Raw genomic sequence first — 27,164 nt, forward strand, 5'->3', positions numbered from 1 at the left:
GTGGCACATGGTCTCTTGGTAGGTCTGTCAGTCAGATGCTTTTTATCAGCACTTTAAGAATGCAAGTATTTTTTAAAAATACAGCACTGCAAAATGAGGGATGTTTGTCAGTTTGTGTTTTAAAAAACTGGGGGGGGGAACGGTGTTATTTAGGTTGAAATGCTATTGTCAAATGGAACATGTTGCCCAGCATAAATTAGTTGGGGTTGGAGCACCATGGTCGGTTGTTTTACAGTCATGAACTATTTATCTGTCCAGCCTTGAGTATACCAAGTTTTAAATTTAGGTAGATCTTCTCAGAGCCTACATCATAATAACTATAAAGAGAGAATTAATAAGAATAACTTCTTTTATTGCCTCATTTAAGTTAGCATATGATCTGGGCATGGTGTCCTTATGGGGAGATCCTGTGCCCATTGAAATGGCTCTCTACAGGGAGCTGCCTGTGCTGATCTGGTTGCTCACTCTGCTTGTTATCTTCCTAGAGTTGTAGCATTGAAGATGTTACAGGGTTCTGAATTACATCTATGATGTTACTATTTGGTGACAAATCTGAACCTCCAGTATCATCTGAAGAGAGACAAAAAGCCATCAAAGAAATGTGGAGATTGGCAGAATTACTGTTAATTTTTTCATCAGGAGTGTTCATTTAAAAAATGACCCACAAAGACTTCAAAGAAGAAGCAGCAAATACAGTGTAAATGACAACAAATTTTATTGAAATTCCATAAGTAGAAACCAGTCTTAACAACAGTCAGTGGACCTTTTTCAGGCCTTTTTCTCATACTTAGATGGCAGCAATAACAGTTTGGATGTGACTGTTGTGAATTTGTGTTTAATGGTCATCTGCTGCCACAGATGATCTGTTCTTTTTAATCCCACCTCTTATTGCAATAATATTGGACTATTTTATGAAAGACAGTGGAACCAATAAGCAGTAAGCAAAAGAGATGTTATTTCTCATGACCAGTTGACACTGCTGGAATTCACAGAAGGTCACCAAGTTTAATGCTGCTGGGTTGTTGTTTTGTTTTTTTTTCCTGTTTTATTTAGCTTTTAGCTTAACTCTGTGTCTCTTAAGACTCATTTTATGCAAGCTAAGGTGAAAATGTTAACTGACAGGGGGTGATGGCTTAGTAGGGACAGGAAAGAATTTCTCCTATTCCCTTTCCCACTCTGAACAGTGCAGAACAGTCAGATGGGCGCATACTACTTGGTTTGTTGTTTTTTCTCTGAATTAATAACTTATGGGCCTTCACGGAAAAAGGTGTTGGAGCAAACAGGCTGGTAGACTAACCCACTGTGTAACTTGATTTCATCTCATTAAACTTTTTTTTTTAAGTTTAGGCAATACACTTGAACAGAAAACAGCAAATTTTAATGTGCAAAAGACGTGTTCAATGTTCATGTGTGAGAAAAAGAATACTTCCTATGGAACCTAGAACTGTAATTATAAGGCTTAGCTGATCTGTTTATCTCCTAGAATTGAAGGTTGTAAGTGTGCCTGTCTTATCACTATCTGTATTTCTTCAAATACCTGAAGAACTCAGAACTAAACAAATTAAAAGTTGACCTCTGCATGGTCAGAGCTGCTTGTATGGCCAAAGAGATAGGAAAGGGGCATTATATTACTAAAATTAAGGGTTTAGATGGCTAAAAAGCAGGTGAAATTTTGGTTTTAGCTCTCCTCTGTAGAGAGAAGCTCAGGTCCTAGGCTGACGTGGTTGAGGTAACATTGTGTTATGTGTGGGTGTGAGGCAATAAACTTTAGACAGACGTATTTTCCCCCCACTGCCTCTGTTTTCAAAGAACATCCTCTCTTTGCTGCTCCTCCAGGGACTGCATTAATGTGCAGCTCTGTAATAGCTGATCAGTGGAAACAAGGTACATCAACCACTAACCTCCCTGGAGCCAGGCTGCTGGGGAGAAGCCAGCTGCTCCCCAGGGTTAGAAACCAGGGCTGGCTGCTGCTGCTGCTTCCCCCACCGAGGCCAGCCGTGGAGCTGGAGTGAGGCTGGTAGAACTGAGGGTGTTTGGGACGGAAGCTGTAGTGGAGGAAGAGTGGCATGGCTGAAACCTGAGGGACTTCATCTTCCACAGTGCCCGAGGCCGCTGTCGCTGAAGCCCTGAGAATGGTGCTTGTGGCTTTTTAAGGGCCTGGATATGCCCACTAATTTTTAGGATACTTTCAGAGTGTTGGTAACTCCTTGGTTCTGAAATTCTTTATTTATTTCTTTCTTTCCCCTAGCTTTAACCTTTGGCAAATATTTTGTATCTGAATAGAAAAGACAGCTATTCTTTTTCAATATTTTTATGATACCTTGAGCTAACCACATAGCATAAGATTTTTTTCACTGTGTTTAAATGGGTGACATCAGTTCTTGATTTTAATGATTATTAAAGAGAATGGAAGTGAAAATTACTTTATCTCTGTGGTGGATGTATATTAAGTCAACATTATCTAAAATAATTTAATTTGAATTTATTTTTTAAATTTACCTCAGTCTCTTTGAAATTTTCACATGGTGTTCTTTACCACTGGAATTATTCCAAACTCCACTCAAAATTCTTTTTTTTTATTGGTTAGAGGGTATTTGTGAGCTACAAAGTCTTGGCTGTCTCTTGAATACAACTCTTGTATTCTTTTATATGTGTCTACAGACTTTTGCAAAAAAATTCCATTTCATGTGGCCAGTTCAAGGCACTAGATGCTTTAAAGGGTCAGTAAGGATATCTGGCTTCTAGATAAGGCCTCAAAATTCTTAGTAATATCTAAACTGAGGATTAAAAAGTTATAATTTTCCGAAGGTTTCCATTACATTTCGTATTCTGCCTGCTGTGCATTGTACATTATTAAAGAGTCCTGCTCTGACATGCCCCCCAAAGAAGTGAATTAACATTTCTTGTGAACTCTGTTCTTTTGTGAAAAAGTAATAATGACTCAAGCAGCTCCAAAAGTTTCTCAGATGAATTAGAATTTATTACTTGTAAAATTAATGCCCATTACATTCACTGATACTGTGCATAAATTGTCATTTGTAGGGAAAAAAACACTCTTTTTACTGTTTGCCCTTGTTGATAACAGATCTGTGACGTGTATAGAGGATAGGGACAAATGCAGCATGCGAGTGACATAATTTGTGAAACTTTAGCTTCACACTGCCCATCTATTGTTCTCTTTACACATTTTCTTTTTTGTCTCTAAAGCAATTCTAGCTGTCATTTGTTTCAGCTCTTATTAGAGAGTGAGTCCATTCTAGCCTGTGAAAAGACAACCCCTGACTTGTGCTCTGGACTGGGCTTGAAGCATTTTGAGTGCTAGCATTTATAGAGAAGTTCTCACCTGCCAAGGTGGACAAAAGTCGAAATTGCTGCTGCTTCTATTTCTTGGTGGTGTTGGCTACTTTTGTTCAGCTTGTTTTTGTTTTTCTTTTAGTAGAGTCAATTATCTTGCCATTGGTTTAGTTGAGCTTTTCTTGAAAAGCTTATTTCTATTTCTCCCTCTTGAACTAAATCCTAAAATTTTATAGGCATACCGCTGTTTTTGCCAACCAGTCCCACAGCTGAAAGAAGACATATGCAAGTGAGGAAAAAGAGGAGAAATATAGAAGTTGGGTATGATGAACTTAGAAGTTTTATAACTAAGAAGATGCCTTCAAAAGAGGCTCCTTCTGAAGAAAATTGGTTGATCAACCTCTCGTTTGTTGACTGCTGGCTCGTGTGAATTTAGGATATAACTACTATGATATGACAAATTATTTGATTCCTACTTCCTGTCTCTAGTGGGACTAGAAAAATCAAAGTCAGAAGAAAGTGTATTAAGACAAAAAGTGGGGATTTAGACTGTTTTATAGGAAAATACTTAACCTCTCTGTACAATTCTCTGTCTGTGTAATGGGGATAATGTATTTAACTACAGCACGAGAAGTCTGAGGATTAATTGGTTAATGAATTCATAGAACCCTGAGCATGAAAAGTGTGCTCTAAATGTTTCCCATAGAAATTTCTCCATCACCTAAAGAGAGAGGAAGAAAAAATCTAATTCATTGCTTTAAAGAGCTGTGCAAATTCCATCAAGAACACAGATAATTAAAGTAATATTAATAGATTTTTAGGTCTTCATTTTTCCCTAGAGGCCAGGTGTCCCTGATTTTTTTTTTTCCCTTTTCCCCTTCAAGTTCCGTCCCTGACTCAGTTGTCAAAGACTGAGAAACCCGTCTAGCTTTGAGCTTGATCCCCACAGTGGTGTTGCAAGGTTAAATAAATGGGATGGGTTAGTTTTTTTAAAAATTATTTTAAACTGAGCATAACACTTCAAAAAGCATTTCTCTCCCCCCTCCCCCAATGTATTTTTAGGCTGTATGCACTCTTGCCTATGTCTGTTCCTTAGTCCCAGTTGAAGATTTCAAGGGAGACAGGGCTCTATATTGTTTCTCCCTTGTATTGCAGATAGGGGGAGGAGGTGGTTATTAGAGAGAAGCGCTCTCACTCGCTCGCTCTCTCTGTTTCTCCCTCTCTGGCTGATAGCACTTATCTCTCGCTCTCTTTCCTTCTCCTAGGTGATCCATTTCTAGGCAACGTGCTGGCTGGTGCTGGAGCTGCCAGCTCTCTCTGCATCCCACCAGCAAAGCAAGCTCCAAAAGCAACCTGCAGACCATCATCTGCCTTCCTCTGCCTCGCTCCGGGTACTCCTCCTCTCGCTTCTGCCCTGTCCAACCACCACCTTGCGCGACAGAGACAGCACGCTGGGCTCCATTGGCAGATTTATTTTTTTTTTTCCTCCAGTTGTGGGAAGCGATTTTTCTAAGCGAAGGGTGGGGGGAAATCTCTGCATTACTATCTGCATTACCTTGAAGTTCACTTTGTTTTTTGGCCTCCGGGGGGGCTTTTCCTGCAGGAATCTGGCTGCTGGGAGCGGGATCGCCTGCTCCCTCGGTCGCCCGCTCCTCCCACCTCGCTGAAGGCGAGCTATTTGCTGCGGGCTCCCGAGGCTTCTCTGGCCAAGAGGGTTTGTGCGTGTCTGCTCGCGTGTGCGTGTCTGCTCGTGTGTGTGCGTGTGTGGCTGTGTGTGTGAGCGTGTGCGTGGTGTGGCTTGGAAGTTGCTGTGCGGCAGCGGGACCGAGCGGATCCCTGGACCCGGCGGAAGGATGGGGATTGTCTGACCAGCAGAGGCGTCTGCTGCCCGCGGCGGCGCCCGGGCTGGATGGATTTGCTGCCGGCGCTCCCAGCAATTCTGGTGCTGCCCAGGAGCCCCGCGAAGTGAAGCGGGGTTTCGCCGAGGAGAGAAGCGCTCGGAGCCCCGGGCTCGCTCCCTGACCAGCCGCGGCTCTGCGCCAGCCATCGGGATTTACACGCTACTCCGGCTGCACCTCAAACTCTTGGGCTTCCTGCGCTGCACCGTCCTCCGCGGCCGCACCGTTTGGCGAACAGATCTGTTGTTATAAAGCCTGGACCTCCGGAGGAGATGGAAGTTTTCTCCCTCATCCTGGTCGTGTCCGTCTGTTGGACTCGAACCTGGAAAGCGGCGATTGCAGATTCAATCATTCATATCGGTAAGGGGGTGCTGCGCCTGCTGGTACTGCTGGACACTTTTCCAGCTCTCCTTTGCAACCTTCCCTCTCTTGGAAGGCTTTCCCCCCTCCCCCCCGCAGCCCCCACTCGCTTTTATCGCTTGCTCGCTTGTGGGTTTTTTTTTTTGTTGTTGTTTAGTCCCCTCTTATAATTGCTTTCCACCAGGACCTCAGGCGTCCTGTTTTTCCCCTGCCGCGCTGTGTAAAGGTTTCTTGGCGGCGGGGTGTGTGCGTGCTTTAGACCTTGAGGTTTTGATGGGGCTGCTGATGGGGGGGCCCAGGGCTCGGGCACTTCCCCGGTTCGTCCCCGCCGCCCCTCAGCTCCAGCCTGCCTTCCGCCTGCCCCGGCTCGCCCTCGGCCGGGGGGACACCCCACGCTTCCCCGTGTTCCTCACACCCCGGTGACAGCCACGCAAAGCCCCCACCCCCCAGACTTTTCCTCCCTTCACACCCCCCATCCCGCCTTCCTCTCCCGCGGCGGAACAGGTGGTTTGGCAACGTGAGCGCTTCCCCTGCCGCGGGCGGGCAGGGCGGGGGCGGGGGGCTCCGGCCGGCCAGCACCCGCTTCCCGGCCGCCACCCTCCGGCCCCGTGTGCGCCTCCCGGAGCCGCGGCTCCCGGGAAGGGCAGCGGCCTCCCCTCCGCCGCGGGGACAGGGGGCAGCTCGGGTGATGCCGGTGCACGGCGCTGCCCGCGCTCCCCGCCGCCCCTCGCTCCCCGTTATCCCGAGCCATCGGCAGCCCTCCCTCCTCCCTCTCGGCGGGCGCAGCCCCGGGAAGCGCCGATCCCCGCTGCGAGCGGCGCTCGGTTCCCGCGACTGGCGAGAGCGGGTGCCCCCCCCTGCGCCGGCCGGGGATGCGCGGGGAGGGAGAGGAGCGGAGATGGGGAGATGAGGAGAGGAGGGCGCTTCCCCCGCGGCCGCTCGCCCATCTGCAGGCACCGCACGCAGGCGGAGCGGGGGCGGGCGGCCGGCGCCGCGCTGCCCCGGGGAAGGTGCATTTCGGGGCAGGGTCCCGCCGGGGTTTTGGGGAGGTTCCTGGGGCGGTGCCGGCCCCGGCTGTGGGGCTGCTGCCGCTCTCCCCGGGGTTGGCTATATAAATATGTCTGCCGGTGCTTGCGGTGGGGATCCGTAGCGGGTTTGTGTGAAAGGGGAAGCGGGGAGAGCGTTTGGAAAGCCCGGCCGTCAGGAGCTTTCCTGCAGGACCCGTACTGGGGCAGCGGTGCGCCAGCCCTTCGTGTAGCTGTCCCCGAGGCCGGACCAGCGCTCCCCTTAGGTACCGCAACTTTACAGGGGTCAGTCCTTTTGGCTGTGCGCGACTGGAGCAGCAAATATTGCACAGGGGAGGTAGCGCTCTGTGCCCTCCTTTTAAAGGGAGAAGGACTTTTTAAATTCTTCCCAGTTGCAGACTGTTAAAGCGACACTAGGAGACAGTTACGTCTTAGAGTTTCTTTCTTAAGAGCTTGTAACAAACGATCACATCCTAGGATTTGGGGGGAAATTTTGACTGTGTAGCATTTGAAGAGTTTCTTTGCGATCCACTGTCGCCCAGCCTCCTGGCTAAAGCAGCGCTGCTGGGCAAGCTGTGTGCCTTTGCTCTACCATCAGGGGAGACGATAGCTTTTCTCCCCTCGTGTTAATGAACATTTGTTTGGTTTACTTGTTTTATATGATAAATGCAACACATTTTAACTCTTTATTTTTTTATTTTTTTTTTTTAAATAATGCTGTTACTGATTAGAAATCCTTATTGAAAGAAGAAAACCAAAACAAAAAACAAGCCAAACTAGCAGAACCAAAGCAGTTGCTTCTCACACAATTTGTCATGAGAGACAATTAACACACTGGACAAGGGGATTAGGTCTTTTTTTAGACTGGTTTTTGCTGCCATGAAAATGGCAAACTATATAACTGTTACACAGAGCTTCAGATCTACTAAAATGAATACTCTGAAAATAAATTACCTGAAATCAGAACTGTTTTAACTGTAAACAAGTACACAACTAAATATTCCAACTTGCACAGCTCACAGATGAAAATTTGGCCCCAAGTAACACCACTGTGTTTTGTGACCTGCTCCTCTGATCCCCTTTTGCTTTCTTCCACTTGTATTAAATAAATTAATGCATTAAATATTTAGACATAAGTAATAAACTGTATTTATTTAAATGAGTGAGCAAAAGCAGTAGCAGAGTACTCTATGAAGAAATTAACTACAGAAGAACTCACAAAGCCAAAGAAAAAACCAAAATGCTCAGTTCAGGGGAAAAGAAATACTACCAGAGGTAGTACTGATGCCTTAGGCAACAGATAGAATAAATGCATTATCTTTTTTTTTGTTCTGCAGTGTTAACATATTCAAATGGAAAATATTTTCCCTTGTTTGAGAGGGGCAGATGGTCATAAGAAATAACATGTTACCTGTACATACCTTTTTCCTAACAGTACATACTTTTTTAATATAATGCACAAACTCTCTTGCTTGCCTGCATTTTATTTTACGTGTTTCCTGTCAAAGGATGCTTTCTGTCTCAAAGTATTTTATCATTAATCTCTTAGACAATGCCAGAAAAATGTTACAATTAAGTGAGTAGACATTAACGACTTGGTGATGTCAGTGGGAGGGATACAGTGACTGGTATCTATCTATGATAATGCCTTTTCATATTCCTGTCTTCTGTGTACCGATTCTGCTTTTGATCTCTAGAGAAGGTCTGTGTATGTGTAAACGTGCACATTTACAAAGAAAGGTTTTCCTGTATCATATTTTAAACATCGGTAGAGCTGCTTATAGTCTGCACGTTTCTGCTGCCCTGCTATTATAAATAGGAACTGGCAGTTCAGAAAGACTACATTAAGCACTCTTGTGAAAATGGTGAAATGAATCGACTCCACTATAATTTTCCTTACCCTTATATAAAAAAGAAAGGGGCAGGGTTACCATGTCAAAACTGTGCAATCCTGTATTATGCTGCTTCTCTCAGCCCATGCATTGATTGAGTAATTTCATCAGTCCCACATTACTTGATTGCTTAGAAGTTTCCTAATGATCTGTATGCTGTAGGAAGAATCTGAAAGTCGTGAGTGGAATGGTAATGATTCTGTGTTTTATGAGGCTATTCAAAAAGTCGCTCTGATTTATGTAGCTCGAAAGCTCCCAAGTCTTTGAGATTAGCCACGCTGCCTGATATTTCCTTCATACATCAGTCGTCCCACACTCCTCACTCCCTAAACAGGAGTTTAGAACAGTGTTTTAATTAAGCAGGGATTAGGTGGCACTCCTTGTCAACCGCACAATTTGCGTATGCTTTGTATCTTCCACTACTGGTAGTCTCTTGCCTTTATATTTTGTACTTTGTGCTCATTATTTTCCCTTGATACACCTGTACATGCTTATGGATTTCCTATTGTGCCTATAGAAACATATAGGCAGATATATGTGTATTAGGTACTGCAAAATCCCCTAGGGCAGCAGGCAGAGGGTGTGGTACAAAAGTTTTGCTGAAAAAATACTCTACAGTATTGTTTGAAGGCTAATTAATCTAGTCCAGCCTCCCTGATTACATCAAGTTGGTTTTTATGTTTATCAGTAACTTCAGTCATATACAGTCAGCTGTGTATTGCCCTTGGCATTTTTATTTTTAATGGAAATTTCATAAATATATACAAGATACAGTTACATATTACATATGCTTCCACATATAATTATACATCTCTTTTTAATATATTTATAGATACCATTTTTTCTTTCTGAGAGAGAAAATCAGTTCTGCCCTTACCTTACTCCTCACATCTTTTAGGCTTTGTAGGCCAGGACTTCTGCATTCCTGTTGCTGGACAAGTTCCCAGCATTTTGGCTTACACCTTTAAGCTCTTCTGTACCATCCATGGCTAATAATATCAAGGCAATTCCAGCATGGGGTCTATTGCTTGTTTCTTCCCTTGATGTTGGTGGTGACTAAAATGTAATTTTTTTTCTGTAAAGGAAAGGGGTTCTTGTTGCTTGGTGGTATGCCTGTCCACGTTTCTCCTCGTAAGCTGATGTGCTACAGTGCAGCTTGGGTTGTGTTGTGACTCGGTAATAGGAATTTAATTTGCTGTGCTATTGGTGAAGCCTCATTAGGAGGTATGTAGTGTCTGCCACTAACCGTTCATTACAGTACTCTCACATACATTTGTAAAGCACAGGACAAGCAAGCAAAACAGATTAAAACCAAATAAATCTCTGTGTGCCTGTAGTGTCTGCAGGGGAGCACACAGGTCCCTGTTGTCCCTGCTCTAGGATGTGAGAAGGTTACTTGCTGATTTTAAAGACACCTGTGAGTGAGGACCTGGACCCCAGTGTGCTGGGGCTGTGCAGCCAGGAGGTTCTGTTAGTTTACTATGTTCTACTTAAAGGGCTCGGCCTGCCTGACAACCTCTCTGCTTCTGTGTGCCTTATTTCTGAAACACTTTCCCAGGTGCTTAGATTTGTGGCAGTGCTTTGGTCCCTGTGATGTGTTTTAGTTATTCTGTAGATAAAGAGGGATGACTTTGCATGCTATAAATTAGGGTTTGCCATCATCCAAAGGCATGTTTGCCATTAGGTGTCACTGCTTTCTGGAGTGTTTCTTAGTTGTCATCAGGGCCTGATCCAGAGTCTTTCATAATCCAGGTGAGTTGCTTAGTTGACTTCAGAAGATTTTAAGCCGAGCCTGTGGATTGCTGACCGCTGCAGGCAGCTCCTTTTCATGTTCTTAAATAACTCTTAGTGTTATATCAAGTTCTTTGTCCTTGATAAAGGCAGAGTAAAAAAAAATCAACCATGCGTTTTCAAGTGGTGCCCTAACAAATGTCTGACATGGCAATCACTGCTGCTGCTCTGTGCTTTTACATGACTACTTATGGATGCACTGAGCCTTTATCCTCACAATGCCATCTTTGAAAAAGCACACTGGAGAAAAATCTTTCAAGACTGTGACTACATAAACCTACCAACTAAGGTTCATTTAACTTAATGAACAAAGGCATTAAGTATGGTTCTCTTCCACTCCCTGGCCCTGTAAAGCAAGTGGTATTGGCAAGAGATGACTTCTGTAATCCATTAGGTTACTCCCTAGATATAGACTTGAACTTACATCATTTTCTTCCATTTGATATATAGCTATCTATAATCTGCCATGACAGCCTGGTTTTGGCTGAAATTTATTGGAGGCTTTTACCTTTTGAGTTGAGGTTTGTATTTTCACTCTTTGTTACTGCTACTCCACTGCTTGATTTTTTTTCATCATGGTAAAAGATGGTTTTAAAAAAAGTTTATGTGAAAGAGTAGTTTATTTGACTATCAGTTCCTAATTAATTTTCTTAATTACCTGGGTTATAGATGACAACATGGTAATGCTCTTTAAATCTACACACTCTTCAAACATATTTTTTTTTATATCTTCTGTGTTTAAATCTTAATAGGCATAGATAATTGCCACTGATGTTTGGGCTTACAAGTGACCAATAAGAAAAGGAAATAGTATTCTAATATTTTGAGCAGTTATGAGAAAATGATCAAACTTTGAAAACATGTTTTGCACATGTATTATGATACATGATGGTATGTGCCAAAGATTGATTTCAGGTGATGCATTAGTTATGAGGCAAATCCAGATACCTTTCTGCATCTGCAAATCAAGTTGCCACTTTTTTTTTTGGCTTTTTTTTGGTTTTTTTAGTTAGATTTGAATTCCAGAAGAAGTCAGCTATTACCTAAGCTGGTGAAATTTTGAAGAAAACCTTGATTTCACGTTCAGGCTTGGCTTGTGTGTCAAAACTTGGACAGCTCCACACCTGTGCATCCTATAGACTTTACAGTCCAGTTCCTGGCTCTGCTTGTGCTCACACCCATCTCTGAGAGCCCCAGATGCAGTTTGTGCTACCTGAAGTGCCAGAGACAAGTATGACTCTCACAGACCAAGAGTAAAGCACAGCAGGCAGGTTGCTGGCACTCTGCCAGAGTGGCTGGGAGCTGCTCATGACAGCTCATGTTTCTTTGAGCTGTTTTGCACCCCAGGATTGTGGTGTAGCAACTGGCTTCCTACAGGGCTTCCTGCACACAGATGCATTTCCTCTCCCTCTGTGGTGTTATGTTATCTTCCTGCACCATGTACTGTGCCCATGAGGAGGTAGTTGCTGTCCTGTTGCTTGCAGTAGTTACCAAAATGAGCTGTTTGGCCTTTTTCACAGTAGTGTTGGCCGTGGCTTCCTCACTCATCTGGGCTAGCAGCCTGAACTGGCAAAGGTGCAGTTCTGAGGGGGTGCAGTGTGACATGTGGCGTGGAATGTGTGCTAAATGCATGTTGGGAAAGTTTGGTGGAGCGCTAGTTAATCCATCCTCAACACCACGCAAGGAAGGCCTGGGAAAAGCCTTCTGGGCACAGCTTTTAGCTGGCTTGTGCATTTGAATCAGCATGTGGAGAGGAGGAAGTGCTGTTGTCATCCACTACAGAGGCAGAATATAATTGTGTATTCTTGTCACAGTAATTTACACATCTAGACTGAAATGGAAGCATTTAGAGGAGCAGTGAGTGAGGAAAAGGTGTCTTTCTTGCTGTATCTTTCTGAATTTCCCAGGAGGACCATCAGGGCAGTTTCCTCTGCTATTCTTCTATACAAGTGTCAGGCTTTGGTTTCTGGTTGTTGTTGGCCAAGCAGTTGTGAGAGCTGATGGAGTAAGGGAAAGATTCTTGGGTGTCTGCAACCACTATAATTAATAAAGGCTCATGTGACTTGGAGAGTCATAAGTGACCTCTCTAACGGGGAGACACAGGCTGAAATTGAAGGTTAGTAGATGAAATGGTGTTTGGATGACAGTTCTGAAATCTGGCGAGGGAGCGCGTTTGATGTTGTGCACTGCTGTAATTTTGTAAGGTTCAGAATTTATGTCCTAGTTTCAGAGGTAACATACTTAATTCAGAGGAGGTATTTTGTGTTCTGTATTGTACCGCAGAGTGCACTTCAGCTGGAGAGACTTCTTCCTGCTTAGGTCTGGGACTCACCACAAAAGCTTAAGGAAGGGACAGTGCAAGAGCTGTAAGTGCTGCATTAAATTAAAAAAAAAAAAAAAAAAGAAAAAAAAATAAAAGAGAAAAGAAAAAGCCCTCATAAAAAGTGACATTTACTTAATGAAAAAGGATAATAGAGTAACTGCAGCATTTCTGGGTAGCATTAAAGTTATGGTGGAAGAGGTGGTACAGAGACAATTACTCTCGTTTTAGTCAACTGTAAACTGATGGATTTGTAAGAGCAGAGTTAGATTTAAAGTAGATTTCCGTTATACACATTAGTTGTGGAATGATGGGGGAGTAGGCTAGAAAAGAAAAGATGAAAGGGAAAAAGTTTCTTGAAAGTTGTGCTGGGTTATCTGACAAGCTCTATACTCAGAAGGAAATTGAAAAAGAAAATGAGTAAAAATGCAAGGAGGGGAAGAAAATAAGATATCAAAGGCAAAAGACACTAGTTCTGTCTGTTTCTATTTCTTTGGGAGCTGTATAATGTTCCTGTAAATGCTATGCTCAGTGGAAAAGTCCTGAACCAGAAAGGGGAAAAATGTGAAGATACAGAATTTAAATGAGGAGTTATATGTGTATTTTAATGTATTAGATAACACTCTGTGCTGAAATGCTAATTATTCTTAATTGTTATATTTGCTTTATCCATGAATAAAATATCACATATCTAATAAAATATGCAGTGAAAATAACTGTAAAATTCCTCTTGGAACCTTTCATGCAGATTTAAAGGATTTAATACTTTATTTTTTCATTGCTTTTTAAAACATTAACTTTCTGTAATCAGTTGGATGGCTAAGGCCAATATCCAGTGAACCTAACAATAATTGCTTGTTTTGCAGAGCAATTTTTTGTTAGTCCAACCATATCTTTCTGAGAGGCTTAAATCGAGTTGGGTGATTTCATTATAATAATTCACTTGTGATAAATCAAAATCAAATAGCACCACTCCAGTGCTGTGGAAAGGAGCTCCGAATGAGAGCTCTGGAGAGAGTAGAGGGTGGTAGAACAGCAGACCTGAATGCCAGACTGGATTTGCTGTGCCTAATTTTAATGTACACAGATATATATAAATTTTGCAAACCCATTTTTAAATAGGGAAATGAAACTTTGCACAGGGCAGGCTTCCCTGCCTTGGGATGCCAACTCCAGACCTGTTCTTGGGACCCAAACCTGTTGCCAGACTTGCTTTGGTTTTAAAGCATGCAGGAACTCATCTCAGTCAAGCTCAGGGTCCTGAGCCTTTGGGATGTTTTGGAGATGTCAGTTGTATTTCTCAGATGCCAAGGCACTGCTGCAGTTATCTCACTCATTACAATCCGTAGTAAAACTTGTCTGGCTGGGCTGAAAGCACACAGTGCGGGTATCTCCAGACCAGACGTTATTAAGCAAGGATGTTTCTTTCTGTTTATCCTTTGCCTTCTTGCAATCGTTATGGTGTTCAGCTTAAACATTTGAGAAATATTTTAAAACCATTTCATGTACTAGAGGGTTCTCAAAGGGAAGAGGACAGTAGAAAGGACACAGTTCTTGCTCAGTGAAGCCACTGTAGAGTAGTGGCAGTGTGTGGCCAGTGTGGACTGTGCGTTAAAGGCAAGTGAAAGTGGTGGCTATTTTAGGTCATGTTAAATACATTTACATGTTAAAATACATGAATTTCTCCCTTTCAGTGTTTCTGTTAGTTTCTTTCTCATATTCCAGTCTCATGACAAGAAGTTGTGATGATCACTGTGTTCTATGCTCTTAAATATCTGCTTTTAATGTTCAGGAAGTGAAAAGTTAAACACACCATAACACAAATATCTGTTATTTGGATAAAACTGTTTTTTCTCTGGAAATTTCTCTGGAATTCCACTTACTTGACAAATACACCTTGAAAAGTTGGTTGAAATTCTTAAACTAAAGTTTTCAATCAGCTTTCCTCTTTGTGAATAAATAGGCTGAAACAATATTGAAGTATATACTAATAATACTAATGTATTTGCTATAAACATCTTTAAAAATTTACTATTCTGGAGGTATTCTAGCTCCATGCTACAGGTTGATACAGGTTGTATTAGTGTGTGTGTATATATATATGTATATATATGTATATATATGTATATATATGTGTATATATATATATATGTGTGTGTATATATATATATGTATGTATGTATATATATGTATATATATATATGTGTGTATATATGTATATATAAATACACACTTTTTCAGTAATCAGAAAGACTGTTCTTATTGAAAATATTTGACTGTTTTTTTCTGTAATTTGGGATGGCATTAGTTTCCACCCTAAGTAACACCATGAAGTTTTGGGAGGCTTTTGCTTGCAGGCAGGAAGTCATAACGTGAATACAAGTCGTGAAATGGCACCCCACTGTGCTGGAAGCTGTACAAATATGAAACAAGAAGTTTGCTGTCAGGAGACTTGAAGTGAAAGAAAGGGTTTGGATCTCTCTGCAACTCATTTGGTACACCTGGAGACTCGTGCATCTTTTGAGAGGCAGATTCACTCATTCTTGTTTGTGAATAATCACTTTGGGTACAAAGGGATGAAAGCAGGTAGAAATGTCTGCAGGGATGACCTGTCCAGGCAGATGCTGCACGGCTGATAGCAAAAGTTCCTGATCTGGCACTGTGAGGTGAAAGAGCTGACAAGAGATGAAGGGCAGCAATGTGTTTATAATTATTACCTGCAATATGTTATTGCCAGTAACATTGATTAAATTGGCCAAATAGAAGCAATCGTTACCTCATCCGCTGCCACCATGTTACTCTCTGGGTTTGCCTGTTACAGGAAGTAATGCATGATTATGCACATTCCCACTCCCACTGTCTGTCTCACTTAGACAAACATTTCATAGTACAGTTTTGGAAGACTAGGCAGGAAGAAAACACCTCTTTTTTGGAAAGTGGAACAATATATGTTGCAAAATTCCCTACTTTGTTTAAAAGAGATATTTAAATATACTCAGTGATTCTGAAAGTCCCTTCAGCCTCCTTTGGTAGTCTTGTGAAGTTTTTGTATTGCTGTGGAGATATTACTGAAACTATCTAGAGAAATTATTTTCCAACTCCTCAAAGTAGCTTTCCTGTTCTGGAATTGGATTGCATCCTGGAGATACATGAGAAATACTCATTGACTTGAAAAAGTTCTCCCAATTTCGAGAGTGTTGCAGAGAGTATAGGGCTTATGTTAAATAAAATGTCTGAAGGCAGTGGGAAGAAAAAAAAAAAGCATGTTCTCTGCCACAGAGCTGCTCTGGGAGGAGGACCTCTGTGGGGAATGTTTTGGTGGGAGCTTTGGAAAGGGATTGGAGGGTTGGGTTTAGCAGTGGTGGGAGTTGGCTGGGTGGTGAAGGGGTGCAGGAAACATTTGGAGGGGTTAGCATGAGTGATGGGCAGTGCCCTTCAGGGAATGTTATATGGCTTGGAGACTGGGCTTTATATTAGGGACAGTCCTTGTAGGGGAGGTGTATGTCTAAGCATATGAGAAAAGCTGGGAAATCCGGAGGAGGAAGGGACTGGAATGGCACAAATATTACTGAAAAGCTTAATAATATAATGCAAATTGTGCTTTGAGAACAATATAGCTGGAAGATAATATTAAGTTTTAAAAAACCTAAATTACAGATTAGAAAATAGGATAGTTTCTCCCTGTCTAGCCTTTATAGTTTTACCATAAAGCATTTGATTTGTGTGGTAGATCTTAGTTTTTTGGGTTTTTTCAGCCAATAATTGTACCTGGTTACTTGGCAGAGAAGTGAGATCCATTTTACATTTGTATAGTTTAATACCATTGTACGCAGATGCAAACAATGAGTACTGAAGTGTCATCTTCCACTCCTCTCCTCCCAGGATAACTCAGAGTGTATTGTACCTTCCTGTGCCTTGGCACTATCTTAGCATTTTATTTCATAGGCTGGTCTGTTCCATGCCTCCTTATAAACTCAGTTTCTGTGGCAGGTGAGTAGGAGGAAGGGATGCACACAGCCACAGCTTCTGCCCCATTGACTTTTGACCTATTTTAGGAAGGAAGGAAAGGGTAAGTAATGCAGCCTGCTTCTGGATGCAAAGCCTGCCGTGACTTTCATGGAATGAGGGGGCGAGTGCTAACATTCTCCTCACCTCAAATAGCTGCATAGCTTGCTTTAAAAGTTACACCTTTCTTCAGTGAAGCTCCAGAGTGGTGAGTGGATCTCCTTTCACACTTGTCTTGTGGCATATGTCCTCATTTGGTCTGGTTTTCTGTCAACATCAGCCTTGTCCAAGCCCTATTCAAGGCAGCAAAGGCACAGCCAGTGGCTTGTGTTTGCATAAATGAGACACATCCAGAATTGGGATAATAGTTTTTTAGAATATTTTTCTGTTTGATATCAATGATCTCTGATAACAGGGAATGATGTATGGAAGGACGAGGTAAATACTTCCTCAGGGGGAGGTAGATAATGATAGCATTTGGAAACTGCTGTTGCTTGAAATCATCTTCTCAGGATTTAGCTATTTAAAAAAAAAAAAAAAAAAAAAGCATGTTCATTAAAGTACTGTGGGGTTGGAGGTTTTTTAGCATCTTTTTAAAGGGATGCATTTTTCCCCCCATTTTTTGTGAGACTGCCAAATGTCCCTGAAGCTAGAATTAATTGGCTCTTTGTGTTGTGTCAAGTAAGGAGTACAAGTGTTTTCAGAAAATATTAGGTTTACAGACTTGCATAGAGAACATGAAAGGGTGAGAGGGGATAACTTTCTATAAACAAGGTTCCTTGCATCATTTTGTATCACAAACTTGGAGTAACAAATAGAATATTGGAATTGCTGGTGTTGGAGCTTTGGAAGCTGTTGGAAATATCCCCGGTGGCCTCATCCCTTCATTCTGGCTAATTCTCCCTTCAGAACAAGCGTGTGCCGACTTCTCTTGCTCTCACCTACAGGCATCTGCAATGAGTAAACAAATGTCTTCTCCTCAGAAATAACAGCATTTGGGTTTTTTGGAAAGAAGTTCAGGAGTAGGGGCCATGGAGATGTGTTTTTTTGCTTGCATTGCTTTAGTAATGCAACAGAGGTTTCTTGTTGCAGTTCATTTCACAAATTCCCCCTGACCATTTTAGATTTGAAAGTATTTTATCATTTTTTAATACTGCTATTTCAAAGGCCACTTCTTAAAATGGATGGAAGCCAGTGGATGGCAGCAGTCATAGATGAAAGGTTTGAAACAGCACTTTTTTGGAGGGGTTTGAGAACTAAGTCTTGGAGCCATTGCATTACAACTCCAAAGTGTTAACTTAAGTGTAATAATGCTCTGACAAAGTGCTACTACCATCTGCTAGTGAGAATTAGTAATATTTTATCATCTCCATAATTCCCAGAAAGAGCAGAGGAGTCATGGCATGAAGAAAAGTCTAACTCTAAATTAGTATTTTAGTTCAGGAAGTCGCAAACTCTTTGTAGGGACCATGAACTAGTAGAGATTTTGTGTCACACTCTCAGCTCACATAAGAGAGTATTTGTGGTGTGTAACTAGAATGGTGCCTGTTTCTAATTGTTTCCAGTTTGGTCCCCAGTTTTGAAGCAGAATCCTTTTTATTTACAACCACTTCTCATTCACATCACAGCAAAAATTCAGTGGTAACTACAAAGACATTTTACATAGGAAAGTAACGAGGGAGTATGCTCCCCATGGATATGTAAAAACTTCATTCCTTATAATATAACTTTTGTGTGCTGGAAGGCAGTTCTTTGTTCAGTACTCCTATTGAACACCACCTGAACTCTCAGCCCATTCTGCAATGTGAAAGTTGGTCTGCACTGAAGAGTATGATCTGTGGCTGGAAATGCTCTCAGAACCAGAACATCTCCATCCCTAGACTTCTCTCAGCTGAATATGCAGAAGTAATTCAGCTTCTAGTAAAGAGAGGGTCTTACCAGTTTTGAACCTATTCCAAAAGCCAGTGTAACTTACTGGTACCTGTTAGGAATGCTTTTTGTATCAGTAATGAAGCTACTTTACTCCTATTAGCAAACAGCCAAATCTTGGACGATATTTAAAGAAGGGAGTATGAAGAGGAATCTAGTAATGACAGACTACACATAGCTGTTGGATTGTCTAGTTTAGGAAGGATTTTGGAGATCCATATTAAAAGATGCATTTTATAAACATTCCATGTGAGAAGAAAAGGGAAAATATGGCCAAGTAGAAGCTTTTTTGTGTCTTTCTCTTCCCCCTGCTAAAAAAGATTTGTTGAGTTTTGTTTATTCAGAGTCTTGCATGTACTATTTTATAGTTATTATTCTTAGCTTGCTCTGCACATAGGTTGATCATATCTCAAATGCTTTTAGCTGAAATAATCTTCATCAGCATTTCTTGCTGAGGTATGGGTGCTGTGTGCATGTCCATAGGCCTACTGGTACAATGGCCACGTGGTCCATGTAGCTAAGACAGGCTAAGTCAAATTCTCCTAAATTATAAACCATTCTACCCTGCATTATTATTTTGCATTATCTTTTTTCCATGCTAGAAGTATAACTGATACTGATTCTGTGTTTGAGGAGTCAAATCTTTCACTTGTTATTTTGGGTGTAAAGATCTTCACCTCTTCCAAAATGCCTGACACTGCTTTCCTTGTTTTTCATGTAGACAGGCTGATTACCCATAAAGTTACTTGTTTGAGACAAGTAACTGTAAATCCAGGATGAATGAAAGATTTCTTGGCTGTCTGTTACTCAGTTCAAGCAACTGTGTTGTACTATCACTGACTGATATTTTGGTTTGTCTGATATGAGAGAGGGAGTACAGAGAGGCACTCTCTATTGTGTTAGCAAACATCTGTGTGAGACAGAGGGAACAGAGACTGTTTGAACTGTGAGAATGAGGTCTTACCATAACATTGCTCTTGTCATGCTCTTGCTTTTTGCTTAGACAGGTTTTTGTTTCCTTTCATATCTCATGCATACAGAGAAATAAAACCAGATGGATTTTTCACACATTTACAGTGAATAATGGGCTGATGAAATAGAACTGGCCAGTCTGCAGTTGTCAGTCGATAAAGCTGCCCCTGGAAGGGATCTCTGTTTTTTGTGACTGGGTGCTGAGTAATTTCTGCCGGGTCTGTCACAGGGTGACCTGCCTGAGAATGAAGCCAGATGCATTCCCACATCATTTTCACTGCTCGTCTCCTTGTATGTAAATGTTTATCTTGCCTCTTAAAACCATTTCAATACCGATAGATTCAAAGCAAAAATGAGCAGGAACTGAACTTTATTAAGAAGCAGCTCGTGATAGGGCTAAGGAGACCAATCTCTCATAAATCCATTATTTTTGAAAGAACTCAAAGCAATTTCTAGCAGCTATCTTTTTACTGATCCCTCTCATTCCCAGCATCTTGACAAAGAATGAGATTGATTTTACCAGGAGCGAGGGAAGGAAGCACTTTTTCTAGCACTGAAGAGTAAGGGGCAAGGCAGGAGGTGGTTGGTGTTTAGTTGCAGGTCTTCATGAATTCTTGCCTTCATGATTGAGTATAAAAATGGTAGAGTGCTGTGCAAGGCACATATTTGTTCCTTAAAATCATCCAAATCTTTTTAAAACTGCAGAGGGGTGTTTTGTGAGATTTAAAATAAAAATTTAGAAGTGCTCAGAAACGTCCTTACTACAAATCCTTCTCAGTAATCTACCTCTATTTATAAATAAAAAAGTGTCTTTTCAAAAGTGTGATTGGCAAAAGCCTGTCTAAAAGTGTTTTGGGTCTAAATGGAACAAAAGTGAGAGTGAGTTGACACAGGAATATCCTGATACAGTTTGCTGAGGAGTCACTCATGGCAGCTAAACCAGCTCATAGCTGGGCAGGTGTAAGGTTCTCCTCCTTTCCTTACCTTCTTACCAAAACAGCTTGGATGTGCTCCTGGCCCCCCCTGACTATCCTGTTTTGTCTATGCAGCTGCCTGCCTATCTCATTCCCGAAAGGATTATCTCATCCCATCTCATGCTTCCACTTTGCTGCTACAAAAACCACTTCCAGAGGACGGTTAAGGCTTTACCTGCATGCCAGCAGTTTCTTGTGCTCCTGAAATGCCAAGGGTTGAAGCCCAGAAAAGAAAGTTCTCTGCCACTTGGCAGGTACTTCTGTCAAGCAGTTGTTCTCTCTTCACCGTGTCTTGGGCCATTCCCTCCAGACTGAATTTGACACCAGCAATGACATTTATCTTCCCAGTACCTGTGCTGCAAAAACCTAGATTTATGGAGATCCATAGCTTGGAGATGAAATGACTATGCATTTGTATACAAAACATATTTATGCTGAGATTTGGCATAATGGTAGGGAGGAACTGGAGGAGTTCCTGAGGCAGCAGCTTTAAGGTAAGAGCTGTCTCTGAAATTTGTGGCTAAATGGTGGAGCGTGTTGCTGGTGCTGTTCATCCTATAGCATCTCTAAGTACCCATCTTGTGGTGAGAGTACCTGAGATAATGGACTAGTTTGATGTGCTGTCTGTAAAAAGTGCATAGTAAAAAGCAGTCCATGGTGAAGTTTTATACTTGCTGTCTTCTTTCCCATCAGCTTAATTTACTTGGTCTCATGCCCTAGGACAATGCTCTTGTATCTATGTTACCAGAAAGGCAAAGGAAAGCTTCGATAATAGTTTTAGCCTGAAACTATTTGGGAAATATTTCTGCTTCTGTTAGTTCTTATTTTCCCCCATCTGTGCTGACAGATTATATTTATTAGCACAACACAATATTTGGAGCCAAAATACGTACTAAAATCCTAGTTAAATTGCTTATTTATCAGTCTGCTCCTTATAAAACAGGATTTCTAGGTTCTTGCTGGTTACATGGTATAAATGGTTTGGGGGTCCTGGAGCTACCTTGGCTGGACACAGTACCTAACTTAGTTATACTTGGTCATGTTAAATGTATAGTCTGTAATGAACTGCATTTATATACAATCAAAAGTGAAGAGCAGATAGAGAAGCTGAGGTTTTCTTTTCTAACCAATAATCATAAATTGTGCAGCCAAGAAGTTTTTGCAGTGACACCAAAGGATTTTTGATGCATTTGCTTTTATATCACGCAAAACAATATTTTTGCAGACTGCTGGTGCTGCCGAATGACTATAGCCTTGAAATATTCTCAGACTTTAGGTTTTTCCTGTTCTGTAAAGATCTGAAAGAAAGTGTCATTGTCCCATCTCACCATCTGAACACAGTGTGCATTTGAACATGTTGCTGGGTTCAAATGGAGTTTTAATCCTGTATTAATTATTTTCTTGGTAATAACTCCTACTGGAATAGTCATCAGGATGAAGACTGCTGGTCATGTTCCTTTTCTCATCTCTAACTGGAACATGGTGAAGGGCTCAGTAGATTTTCAAAGTAGTCACTTATGCCCCTTTTTCCAAGCAGGGCACGTAATTCACATCTGACGTGATTTTCATCATCCCTGAGGGCTGTTATAGTGCAGCCTCTAATGCAATCTGAGAGACCTGAGTGTGTGTGGATAGAAACTTTTTTAGGAGATAAGGTGGAGGAAAGAAAAGAGAATATTTCCCATATCACCTTTTAGGGAAAGCTGCCAGAGCCATTTAGAGGGAAACAAAATGGGCTATAACTATCTTGTCATAGATGATTCTTTTAGATAAAAACATCATGCCCTCTGTTGTAGAACTTTTGGAGGAAAAGCATGTCTACCACTGGGGCTGAAATCTGTTTTCTGCCTTTTCAGACTCTGTCTCTCATGACTTCTGAAATTAGTATGAAGCATTCCATTGACTTTATTGGACTTTGGATCACATCTTCTATATTTATGTAATTCCTCCTTGTCCTTTTATCCTTTCCTTCTCTCTCCCATCAACTACTTCCTTGCCTTTTTTTATGCAAAGGTATAGTAGCTGCCAATACTCATAAGCAGCCTTTCAGTAATGCATGTGGGGTGTTTGTGCATGTGTGAATTGACGGAGGCTGACTAGGGAAATCTTCACATTCTGATTTAAACATGGGTGGGAATCCCACTGACATGTGATTCCTATTAGTCTTAATCATCTTTTGTATTGCTTTAAGTATTTTTGTCTGAAGTGGCAAAACCTTATTTAGAAGGAAGTTAATTTTCACTGTTTCTGAAACATTGATTACTGTCAGCTATGAAAGACAGAACAAGATGGACTACACTGATGTCTGTTCAGGGCAACCCCTGTGTATCCTCTATTCCATGCTTTATTCTTATTATGGCTAAAAGGAAAGGAGAAAAAAAGTAGTTTTATACCCAAGGAAAAAGAGCAGGATGTGGATTCGGTTTTGGACTCTTTCCTGATCTGGAGAAGCGCATACAGTGATTGACACATATGAACTATCAGCTTCACTATGATCACTATGGGATCATCAGGGCTCCTCATGAGCTAGTGTTGCACCCTGTGCAGTTATTGCCTTGACTTGTTGAACTTCTCTTTTCCACGGGGAGAATGATATCCCCTTGCTGACCTCCTTTTGCCATGTCTGCTGTGTTTGCCCTCTTCAGGTGGAGCTCTGCCTCGTGCTGCCTTGTATCTGCATGGCCGGTGACAGTGATACCATTTCAGCTGAGACCTTTGAAGTTTCCTGAACAACTGTTGGTTGTAAAAATGTATTTTTTGCATCAATGACTAGAACAAGCTATTCTATTTTAGGAAGGCAAAATTTGGATGCAAGCAACGAGCTTGTTCTGTGATACGCTTCCAAGATGATTGTGAGTGATGGAGCTGGAGTGTTTGCTCAGTTTTACTGGAGGCTGGAAAGTGCTGATGTGGATTGCTGCTGTTACGGGCAGAAATTGGGGCTTTGGGTGTAAGTTAAAAATGTATATGTGTATTTGTGAAAGCAGTCAAGCTCTAGCTTGCGTAAAGATACTTATGAAAGTGTTTCAAATGGCACTGTAAATGCATCTCCCCATGAATAGGAAACAAACTGTTTCTTTTTTCACATATTCTTATCAGCCATTGCAGGTAAACATGTTATCTGGAAGAATTGCTCTATTTTGCATTTTCTGCACTACTTTCAATTAGAATCTGAAATATCCAGTTTGAAAAACTAAACCTGAAAATTGTAGATGATTTCCTGAATTACCAGAGGATTATGTGTTTGTTTGTTTTTCCTCTGACATACAATACTGCAACATTGTAAATCCACCAAAGAGCAGGCCAACTAAAACAATGTCATTTATTCTACAAGGCAAAGCAAGTGTTAGAGCAGAGAAGTACACATCTGTTTTTGAACTAATGTCTGTGCTTCAGGTGGGCTTTAAAAGCTTAATTTCACACCTTTTATTCTTCTTACCAAGGCTTTAAAACAAAAGTATTTTTGAGAACAACTTTCCTATTGGAAATATTAATCAAAGATGCTGCAATTGGTAACAGAATAGCTTGCTACAAGCATTGTGGGGTTTCGAAAGGGGTACCTTCAAATTTAGTACCTTTTGAAATTGATGTGCAGCCTGTAGAAGGTGTACAGCAGGTGAAACAATCCTAGTGATCTGTTGGTTTTCTTGCCCACTGCTTAAGGTTGACATAGGTATCAAAAAAAGAGATGAGCTGTGTTTCCTGAGCAGAGATGAAAATACTATGCATCGTTCCATTGAGGAATCTGCATCCAAGATGAGTGTTTTCCCTGCATTTCCTTACTTGTGTACCACCACTTGGTCAGCTTCACTTTTTCTGTGATTCAGAAAAAAATCCACTGCTATGTTCTGAAGGGTGTCCTATTGCCCTGCTTTTTGGTGTGGAATTCCTATAATTTGGAATCCTTCTCATCTGCTGTCTTATTGTGCATATGTCAGTATTTCCAGCTGTATCTATGGGCAGCAAACTTCCCTTGATTTTCTTTTCCTGTTGGATCTGTATTTGCCTTTTACAGGTGGCTGAGGGGTACAAGTATAAAGCATATTCTATATGTACTCCTTTATTTTTACACTGAAGCTGGCAGGTTGTATACTTCAAATATTTAAAGGGATTAAGTTTGAATAAGCTCTGAAAAGTTCATGCATTTCACATCTTATTTTAAAGTCATTCAGAGTCTTCATCTGCAAGGCTTTTTAAAATAATGAATATTTTTATGGTATTTCATTTCAGGCCAAGCTGAGTAAAAGCAGGATTTTTTAAAGTTACCCAGCAATTGTAAGTCTTAAGTGTTATGAACTCACATTTTAGGAAGGTTTGTATTGTTTATTATGCTGGCTGGACTAGTCAAATCCTGTTTAAAATATTAATAGGAAGAAATGTTAACATTCACAGCTTTACTGTGAACTGCAGCTTTAGGAATATTATCTGAGCAAGCAAGGTCAGATTAGTCATGCACTTTAGATGTAAGAATAATGCTGTGGTTAAAGCACTTGACTTGCACTTGGGAGACTCCTGTGGGTTTTTGCCATTTCCACTAATTCTGGCATGACATTGGGCAAGTCATTCATCTTGTTTTGCTGTGTGAACAACAGTGAGCATTTCTGGCTCTGTCACTATCTTCAGAATATTATTTTGCAATTATTAGGATTTATAAGGGAACACTGAAAAGCTGGGGCATCCTGAGCAGATAAGCAGAATCTGGAGCTTCAAAACAAACAAAAGCCTTGAGCTTTTCCATGTCACTCTGAGGCACACTCAGAATGTTCTGTTCCCTCTGAATGATAAGATCTGTAATATGTAACTAAGGTGGTATTGCCAGATCTTGACAAGGCGATGACAGCATATATATAAAATGTTTTAGTGTGGCAGTGGGAATTCTTCCTAGACTGTTCATACACATATTTACTTACACAGCCACATGCAACTACATACTTTTACTATTTTGTTCCCCAGCAATATTCAGAGAGACAAGTTACTTGCACCATTACTGAGGATAGACTATGGCTTCTATTTCAACAAATGACTGAAAATAATTATTTGAAGAATTTCATGGTTATAGAACCATCACTGATCAATATATTAATGTAAAAAATGAGGGGAGCTAAATGTTAAATGTAAAAAATCAGAATCTCAAAACTTACTATTTTCTTTTTATTCAAGGCATGGAAATTACATTGGTGGACATTGGTTATTTTTATAGCTAAATAAAAACTTCGTAAGATTTCTTAAAATTTCATTTTATGCTATAGTGTTTACGAAGGATGCCTCAAACCAGCCTAACAGTTGAGTATCTTGATTATATGGGTATCTGCTATCTAAATTGGTAATGTTAAGGCTGCTTGTTATTGTAGAAGAGAAACAATTCCTTTTGGTTACTAACGTTTATTTTTCCTGCATACCAATTATTTTTCCTTCTGTTCTAGTATGTATATATAGCTCTTCTATGAGTAATTCTGTCTATGTTTGTATAATCCTACAGTGTTTTCTGAATAGATTAAGGAATTAATTTGCCTTCTAATTTTCTTCTTCCTTATTCATCATTTGTAACTATGCAGAACAATAATTAAGACAAGAGGGAAGAAGTACAGTGCATTGATTATTGTTTAAATCCATAACTGCCTATTAAAAGGGACATTCAGTTATAAACTCTGTTTATCAGTTAAACGAAGTTTATTTTTAGAAGGGATGTGTGGGTACACATATGTGATATTAGCAAGTAGGTGGTAATGTCAGTAGGTAATTTTGCCTCCTGTATGTGAATATTGTTGATTTTGGGTACCCTACTGACTTTAGAATGTTTTGCTGATATTCTGGAACTAGACCTAAGTAATATCTGTAGGGGGCAAATAATTTGGTTTCTGAACCACACCAGTTCTCAAAACTTCCAAAGCTTCCAAAACTTCACAAGCCACTGTGTCAACTTTGCCCATTCACCTTGATCTAACTGGGGAAAAGGTGTGGTTTTTGTAATGTAAAAGGTAGAAGTACATTCCCTGAATTATGAAGAGGAAGCAAATGTGTTGTCCTAGCCTATATATTTTATCATTTCAAGCCACTCCGGGGTTACATTGTGAGTTGTTAGGTTAGCTGGTCAGAGTTGTGCTGGAGGAAGATAAATTTTAGCCATTAGCACATTAGCAATGTGAAAAAGAGAAAGAAACACAATTCTATTAACAGGGCTGATGGGCCAGTCAAAGTAGGTGGAAAGTCATTAGGTGTTGTATTTCCATCAACGTGTACATCTGTAGCAATTGAAAAACACTTAAGGAGTTGGAGACTTCAGATTATGATGCAGACACTTGTCTTCAGTAGGACATTTGTTTTTGTGCTAGCTGTTGTGCTCAGAAGCATCTCTTAAAATGCTGCTGAGAACTACTCTGCAGTTTTCCTAATCCCCCACACCACTGTGCAGCTATCTGATGTCTGTGAAAGGCAAAAGAATTTAAGGATATGAAAAACAGAAAAGAGAAATGCAGTTTGCAGAATTGTTTTCTTGATTTGTATGTCTTACCATATATGAGGTTGGTGTGGAAAATGAATGATGATTACAAGTAATACATTTATTCATTGTGTATTGTCAAAATATGAATAGGATTGCATTCTGGTACTTATTTGCAGCAGTATTTGCTGCTTGTGATAGCTTCTGGTCTTCTTGGAGTCAAATGTGAGCAAAATAGGCTTTCACAGCATCTAATTCTGACTCC

At 40.9% G+C, this 27,164-nt stretch overlaps 1 protein-coding gene across 2 annotated transcripts in view; it reads left to right on the top strand.

The window, feature by feature from the left end:
* The first annotated feature begins 5,426 nt into the window (after positions 1 to 5,426).
* GRID2 (glutamate ionotropic receptor delta type subunit 2) overlaps positions 5,427 to 27,164 on the top strand; it is a 669,865-nt gene continuing 648,127 nt past the window's right edge. For both annotated transcript variants that reach the window (XM_058838035.1, XM_058838036.1), the window contains exon 1: positions 5,427 to 5,552. In XM_058838035.1, the coding sequence (XP_058694018.1) occupies positions 5,465 to 5,552 (88 nt within the window). In that variant the 5' untranslated portion in view covers positions 5,427 to 5,464. The remainder of the gene's footprint in view (positions 5,553 to 27,164) is intronic.

This window comes from Poecile atricapillus, chromosome 4, assembly GCF_030490865.1.
Source record: "Poecile atricapillus isolate bPoeAtr1 chromosome 4, bPoeAtr1.hap1, whole genome shotgun sequence".
Classification (NCBI taxonomy): domain Eukaryota; kingdom Metazoa; phylum Chordata; class Aves; order Passeriformes; family Paridae; genus Poecile; species Poecile atricapillus.